Source organism: Hibiscus syriacus, unplaced genomic scaffold, assembly GCF_006381635.1.
Source record: "Hibiscus syriacus cultivar Baekdansim isolate YM2019G1 unplaced genomic scaffold, ASM638163v2 tig00002237_pilon, whole genome shotgun sequence".
Lineage (NCBI taxonomy): Eukaryota > Viridiplantae > Streptophyta > Magnoliopsida > Malvales > Malvaceae > Hibiscus > Hibiscus syriacus.
Window position 1 is genome coordinate 7,200,675 of NW_024061918.1, and position 7,916 is coordinate 7,208,590.

The 7,916-nt window shown below is 37.0% G+C and overlaps 1 protein-coding gene across 1 annotated transcript; it reads left to right on the forward strand.

Moving 5' to 3' along the window:
• LOC120139434 (probable acyl-activating enzyme 17, peroxisomal) lies at nt 1-1,357 on the forward strand. The gene is made up of 3 exons (XM_039154650.1): nt 1-206; nt 542-581; nt 977-1,357. The coding sequence occupies exons 1-3, from the start codon at nt 33-35 to the stop codon at nt 991-993; spliced, it is 231 nt and encodes a 76-aa protein (XP_039010581.1). The 5' UTR covers nt 1-32; the 3' UTR covers nt 994-1,357.
• The last annotated feature ends 6,559 nt before the right edge of the window (nt 1,358-7,916 follow it).

Genomic DNA, 7,916 nt, shown 5'->3' on the forward strand with positions numbered 1-7,916 from the left:
GGTTAGTTGCACATGCTCTCGATGCTCTGGGTATGGACGGAGGTTCTGCAATTGCAATTGATATGCCAATGTATGTCTACTCTGTGATTATCTATCTTGCAATTGTTCTAGCAGGCCATGTAGTTGTATCCATTGCTGACAGTTTTGCTTCACTTGAAATATCAACAAGGCTCAAAATATCAGAAGCGAAAGCCATTTTTACTCGGGTTGTTTTCCTTTCAGCAGATTAGTATTATTCTTGTATTTACAATCTCTTCTGAATATCTGCAACTTGTTTTTGGAGCTCATGCTCTTATCGTGCTTACATGACATTTGTTAATTTGAATTAGTTCTGTGCAATGTATGTCCTGATATGTTCTTTTTTATAGGATAGAAAGTTGTAAAAGTCACTTAGATGACCTTTATATAGAAGCTTACTGTTTCAGATGATAAATAGCATGACTTAGTCCTTAGGTTTTTTTCTGGTTTTTGTATCTTTCTTTATCCTCACTTAAGTACATTTACTCTGTCGTTTAATTCTTTGGTTGCTCCTCTATTTCAGATCTTATTATTCGTAGTGAGAAAAGACTACCTTTGTATAGGTGAATTTCTTTAAACTTTGTCATCAACTATTTAAGGCAGTATGTTCCTTTCAATGACGGAACATAGTCAGGACAGGGAGAAGGGGGATTGGCCCCAGAATTTTCGAAAATTGTCATTTGGCCCTTTGAAATTTTAAAAATGATCATTAGACCCCCTCAAATATTTGGAAATTTTCAATTATTTTCTGAAAATTTTTAAAATTTCTCATTAATATATATTTATATATTGAAGAAACACCATGACAAAACTACCGTCAAAGTTGTGTTATATATATGTTAGACACCATTAAAAAAAATCTGTAGTCCCCCCTCCCCAAAGTCTAGTGCCAAGATCTGCCACTGGTTCCGTTGTATTTATATTTCTAATTTCTTATAAAGGTTATCTCACAATGTAGCTTCCATTCTGCAGTAGAGTTGTGGAAGCTCAGGCACCTATGGCCATTGTTATTCCATCCAGAAGCTCTAGTATCAGCATCAAGTTGCGTGATGGTAATATTTTGTGGCATGATTTTCTAGAAAGAGTTAAAACATTCAAGTAAGCACTCTATTACTTCTGGCTAATAGTCATCCGTTGTCATTCCCCATATCCTTATACCTTCATTTTTCTTGAAGATAATATATTAAAGTTTGTATAGCTTGTTTTGATGCCATATCTGAGCGATTTCCATGAGATATCTTTCGTTTTCACTATTGTGGAATTGATTTTTTGTTTTTCTATTTGTAAGTAACCAAGATTTACATCTTTAATGAAAGTGGATGTTAAGTGTAATTACTTGATGGTTAGGGGTTGGAGAATATTCCTAGCTAGGACAATTTAAAGTCTAAACAGTTAGATGGGCATGGGTAGTTGTGCAGTGTGCCTTGTTAGCAATCTTCAGAAGATGTTGATAAAATTAAAGCAAATCTTCTTTAGCAAGAAGCAAATCTCTCCAGTAGCTTCTTGAAACTCCATATTCTAAAGTTCTGCATATTATGGCTTCTCTAACATTGGAAATAATGTCATAGTAAAAGTGTTATGAACCTTAGAGAATTCAAGAAAGAATTTAGGGATTTAGAGAAATTTAGAAGAATAGATTTAAGAGAAAATATGACTTTTTCATTAATTGCCAGAATAGATTTTTCTATTACATTTTCTGCTTATATTCTTCAGTACAAAATCTAACAAACTTATTATGTACATCTGGCAGTTCATAACTAATTGTGGTTCACGTGATGGGCTTCTCCTCAACAGATCAGAACTGGTGGGTCACTTCTTGTTGGGCCACTCTTCCTCATTTCCAGCCCATCCTCTGTTGGTATCACTACGCGGGTCCTCTGCTCCAAATAGCCATTCGGGTCTTCTGCTCCAGGTAATATTTCAATTCCCCCAATTTTTCCACGATTAATCCCTAGCTTCTCAACAGCAATCCCTAACAATTCCCCCTTTTTCTCTACGCACATAACATTTCCCTCCCCTTCACCTAATCCTTGTCCCCAAGGATCGAAATCTGGAAAATTGGATTTCAACACAGCATAATCCTCCCAAGTGGCGTTTTCTTCTCCCAAATTCAACCACTGTATCAGTAGTTGTGTGATCGCCTTTTTCTGTCTCTTCACTATCCTTTTGTTAAGCACGATGGTCGGATAAACCTTCATCTGCCCATCCTCACTAAGTTCAGGAGGATTCTTAGAGGTAATTGCTCCTTCACCCACTTTCTTCTTCAGTAAACTCACACGAAAAACTGGGTGGATTTTTTAATGTGTTGGCAGTTCCAATTGATACGCTACTGACCCAATTCTTTTTTGGATTTTGTAGGGTCCATAAAATTTTGCTGCAAGTTTCAAGTTTCTTCTAACAGCTACGGATGATTGCTTGTAAGGCTGCAATTTTAGGTAAACCTCCTCTCCTTCCTTAAATTCTCGATCACTTCTGTGTTTATCTATATTTTGTTTCATTCGATGTTGAGCCTTAACTAAGTTCTCTTTAAGTAATCTTTGTAGTTGTTCTCTTTCCCCCATTATCTCTTGTACTGCATTGACACTGATATCAGTATGCCAATTAATCATAGGAGGCTTGTATCCATACAAGGCTTCAAAAGGTGTAACTCCTAGGGCTGTATGATAATTAGTATTATACCACCATTTAGCCAGTGGTAAATATTTTGCCCAATTACCAGGTTTAAGGAAACACATACTTCTCAAGTATTGTTCCAAACACTGGTTCAACCTTTCAGTCTTCCCATCTGTCTCTGGATGGTAGGTTGTACTGAAAAAATTTGTAGTCCCAAGTTGTTTCATCAATTCTTTCCATAATAAGCTTGTAAATGTTGTCTCTGTCTGATATAGCTATCTTAGGTGGTCCATGAAATTTATATACTTGCTCCAAATAGATCCTAGCTATTTCAGTCACTGTATAGGGATGAGATATGGCTAAAAAATGTCCATATTTAGAGTACTTATCCACTATTACCAGTATGCAATTGAATTTCATTAACTGTGGCAGTCCTTTAATGAAATCCATAGTAATAACTTCCCATGCCTGATTAGGAATAGCAATAGGTTGTAACAAACCTGGAATTGCCACATTCTCCCCTTTTATTCTTTGGCATACTTCACACTTCTTCACATAAGACTTTACTTGACTTTTCAAGCCTTTTCAGTAGAAATAAAGTTTAATTCTGTGGTATGTTTCTTGTACTCCAAAATGTCCTCCTTGAGGGGAATCATGCAGGAACTCCATTATTTTCTTCCTTAAATTTTCAGGTTCCCCAATGTAAACCATGTTCTTATACCTTAGCACTCCTTTAACCAACTTCCAATCAGACTTTATATTAGAGTCAATGGTTGAGCCTGTAATAAATTTATGAGCTAAGATATCTCCCTTATAACTGTCCTCAATTTCTTTTACCCACTCAGTAATCAATATAGTGGTAGTCATCTGCATACACTCTCCTGTTTCTTTAACCTTTTCAACCTCCTTCTCTTCTTCCAATCTTCTTGACAAATCATTTGCCACTACATTCAATATGCCCTTCCTATAATGTATAACATAATCCAAACCCAACAATTTAGATAATCCCTTTTTCTAAATTGTATTGGTCAATTTCTGCTCCAGTAAATGTTTTAAAGGTTCATGGTCTGTTTTGATTATAAAAAGACCATTTTCTAGGTAGTGTCTCCATTTAGATACAGCCATGAGTATGGCTAAATATTCCTTCTCATAAAAAGACAGTTCCATATGCCTTGGTCCCAAAGCCTTACTCAAATAAGCTAATGGTCTGCCTTCCTGTGTCAAAACATGCCCTATTCCTTGTTGACTTGCATCAGTCTCCAAACACAATGTCTTACTGAAATTTGGAAGAGCCAATATAGGAGCTTCACACATAGACTGCTTCAATTTCTTAAAAGTTGTTTCTGCTTCATCGTTCCAATTAAAAGCTCCCTATTTTAGTAAACTTGTCAGTGGTTTACTGAGTTCCCCATACCCTTTAATAAACTTCCTATAATATCCTGTAAGCCCTAGAAAGCCTCTCAAAGACTTAAGATTCTTTGGAACTGGCCATTTTTGCATTGCCTCCACCTTGGTAGGGTTAGTGGAAATTCCTTCTGCTATTATTACATACCCCAAATACTCCACTCTGTTCTATCCAAAGAAACACATACTTCTTTTTGCATACAATTGATTTTTCCTCAAAATTTCCAAGACCACCTTCAAATTTTGCTTATGAGCTAAGAGATTAGGAATGTACACCAAAATATCATCAAAAATACTAACACAAACTTCCTCAAATATGGACCAAATAAGTCATTCATTAGTGCTTGAAAAGTGACAGGTGCATTGGTTAAACCAAAGGGCATTACCTTGAACTCATAATGTCCATGATGTGTCATGAATGTTGTTTTGGGAATGTCCTCTTCTTTAACTCTTATTTGCCAATATCCTGATCTCATATCTATTTTAGAAAAATAGGAAGCCTCTGCCAATTCATCCAACAAGTCTTCTACTACTAGAATTGGAAATTTTTTCTTAATTGTCACAGCATTTAGTTGTCTATAGTCCACACACATTCTCCATGTTTCATCCTTCTTCTTTACCAATAAACAAGGTGAAGCAAAAAGACTCTTTCTAGTCTGAATAATTGAAGCATACAACATCTCTTTAATCTGTTTTTCAATTTCTGCCTTCTGTGGGTGTGGAAATCTATATGGTCTTAGATTTACTGGTTGAGTTCCTTCCTTGAGAATCACTGCATGATCATGACTTCTAATAGGAGGCATTTTCTTAGGTTCTTCAAAAACATCTTGATACTCCTCTAGTAATGTTTGTAATTCTTCTGGAAATTTGGATTCAACTACCTCCATACTCAGAAAATAGGCTTCTCCTATCACTTCTGGTTCTTTAACAATAATATGTTTCAGCTTAGACTCTAAAATCAATTTCATATAAGAACCTTTTTGTTTTCCTTCCAATTTAATCTCCTTTTCTCCCACTTTAAAAGCCATAGTCATCTCTTTAAAATCCAGAAGAATTTGACTATATTGACTTATCCAATCCACTCCCAACACCATATCACTTCCCCTCATATTCAGAACTCTAAAATCATACTCAAATGCATTTCCTTGCATTTTCCAGCTCAGCTTGTTACTCTTGGCAGTGCTGAATAATTTATCTCCATTAGCAACTGTAATAACTAGAGGATGAGTTTGTTCCACTTCCACTCTTTCCTTTGCCCATCTAGGAGTGATGAAACTGTGTGTGCTTCCACTATCCACCAAAATATTCAGTGATTTTCCTTTAATAACTCCCTGAAGTCTTAGAATATTATGTCCCACACTGCCAATAAGAGCATTAATAGAAATCTCCAAAGCCCCTTGTTCCTTATCATCAGTTTCTTCCTCTCTATCTCCTTCCTCATCTCCCTCTATAATTACTTCCTCCTCCATCATATTAAGTTGTTTAAGTTTACATTGATGACCAGGAGTGAATTTTTCTCCACAATTAAAACACAAATTATGTGTTCTTCTATACTCTATCAAAGTCTGCTTATTTGGAGAATTGATTGTTGAATATTTGATGCACCTACAAACTTTTGTGATTGAGGATGTGTTCCCTGATAATTATTCTTGAGCACTGGCATCTTCTTTTTCCCTTCAATTTCCAATGCCAATTCACACAATCTCGCCTTCCTGTAAGCTTCATCCAGACTTTTAGGTTCTTGCATCCTCACTCTATGCTTAATTTCCTCCTTCAATCCACTCAAAAACATAGATACAAAATATTCTTCTCCCAGATAAGAATTGTGCTGTAGCATAAATGGCTTGAGCTCCTCAAACTTCTCTTGATAAGCTCCACTGTGGATTTCTGTAAAACCTTACTAAATTCCTCAATCACATCAATGAAGTTCTTGTCACAAAACCTGCTACATACATCCTCTATAAATTCCTGCCAACTTACTTGACCTTTCTGCATAATATACCCATCATACCAATTTTCATCCTTACCTGTCAAATACATTGCTGCTATTTCCATTTTTTGTTCCTCTGGAATTGAAAAAATGGTAAAATACTTTTGGCATTTTTTGACCCAACTCCTTGGGTTATCACTATCAAACATCTGCAATTCTATCATATGGGTAGATGAGGTGGTAGATCTGATCAAAGTAGAAGATTGTTGGTCACTACCTCAGTAGCGAGCTCTGGAGGTTCGTCAAGGGTATAATCTCAGTTTATTTTTTAGTTTGTGGTCGGACGCATACATGGGCGTGTCGTCAGAGGTCCAAGGGTTACTATAACTTTGGTTCTTTAGACCATTTCATTAGAGAGTGCCCAGAGGCTCAAGATACGACACCAACCTCAATGTAGAGGATAACTCCTTGAGTTCATATGGGTGGAGGATTTCCAAAGGATGATAGCTTTGCATCTGGTCAGACTGATAGGGGTACGGGAGATTTGGGGCCAATGCAGAGCCCAGATTTGCTGCTCGTCAGTATGCAGTTCGTGCCTAGGAGAATTATAACCATAAATGTAATTTCATGTACCTTTATAGTATTTTCTCTTCTAGTTAATGCTTTAATCGACCCAGTATCCACTCATTCCTATATCTTTTAAAATCTAGGTCAAGAGAGGAATATCCCAGTTGAGAACCTCATCATAGGGGTTCGAGTTTCTAGTCCTTTAGGAATAGATTTCCTAATGGACAATGTCCACCATAGATGCCATGTCAAAATTCAAGGTAAAATATTTTCGATCGATCTTATGAAGTTGTCTTTTAGAGAGTTTGACCTAATTTTAGGTATGGACTAGTTGTCGGAGCACGATACAGGTTTGAGGTGTAAACTTTGACAGCTTAAACTCATGAAGGAGGACATGAATCAGATTGTAATATTTGCCATAAAGCCCAAGTGTGCAAGGGTTGTGTCAGCCTTAAAGCTCAAAGAATGCTTAATCAGGGTTGTGAAGTATTCTTGACTCATGTAGTCGATATCATGGTGGCAGTTTCGTGGATTGAGGATATTCGAAAACTCATAGACTTTACATATGTTTTTTCGAAAGAGTTACCAAGGTTCCCGCCAGATCGAGAGTTAGAGTTTGGTATTGAGGTAATGTGAGGGTCCGCTTCAGTGTCCATTGCCCCTTATTACATGGAACCAACAAAACTAAAAGAGTTAAAAGTTCAAATCCAGGAGTTGCTAGAGAAGGGTTTCATCCGGCCCAGTATTTCTCCTCTGGAAGTGTCAGTTCTCTTCGTTAAGAAGAAGTATGAGTTGATGAGGTTGTGCATCGATTATCGTCAGTTTAACAAGTCTTCTCTAATATAGACCTGAGATCCGGGTATTACCAGTTAAAGGGAGAAGAGGATATAGAAAAGACAACGTTCAAGACAAGATAATGTCACTATGAGTTTCTTGTAATGTTGTTTGGACTCACCAACTCCCCAGCGACATTCATTGATCTCATAAACCGAGTTTTCCACAGTATTTGGATCAATTCGTGGTGGTATTCATAGACGATATTTTGGTATACATATGATTAGAGGATGAGCACGACCGATATCTTTTTATAGTTCTTCAGACCCTTCGAGACCGTCAGTTGTTTACCAAGTTTAGGAAATACGAGCTTTGGTTGTCCGAGGTTTCATTTTTTGGGACATGTAGTGGCAGCAGATGGTATCCCAGTTGATCTTCAGAAAGTTCAAGCGGTACTTGAGTAGGATCCGTCCAAGAGTGTAACCAAGGTACGCAGTTTCTTAGGTGTCATGGGCTATTATCATCGATTCGAAAAGGGTTTCTCAATGATAGCAACCCGATGACAAAGTTAGTTCAGAAAGGTGTGCCATTTGTGTGGGGATAGAACCAT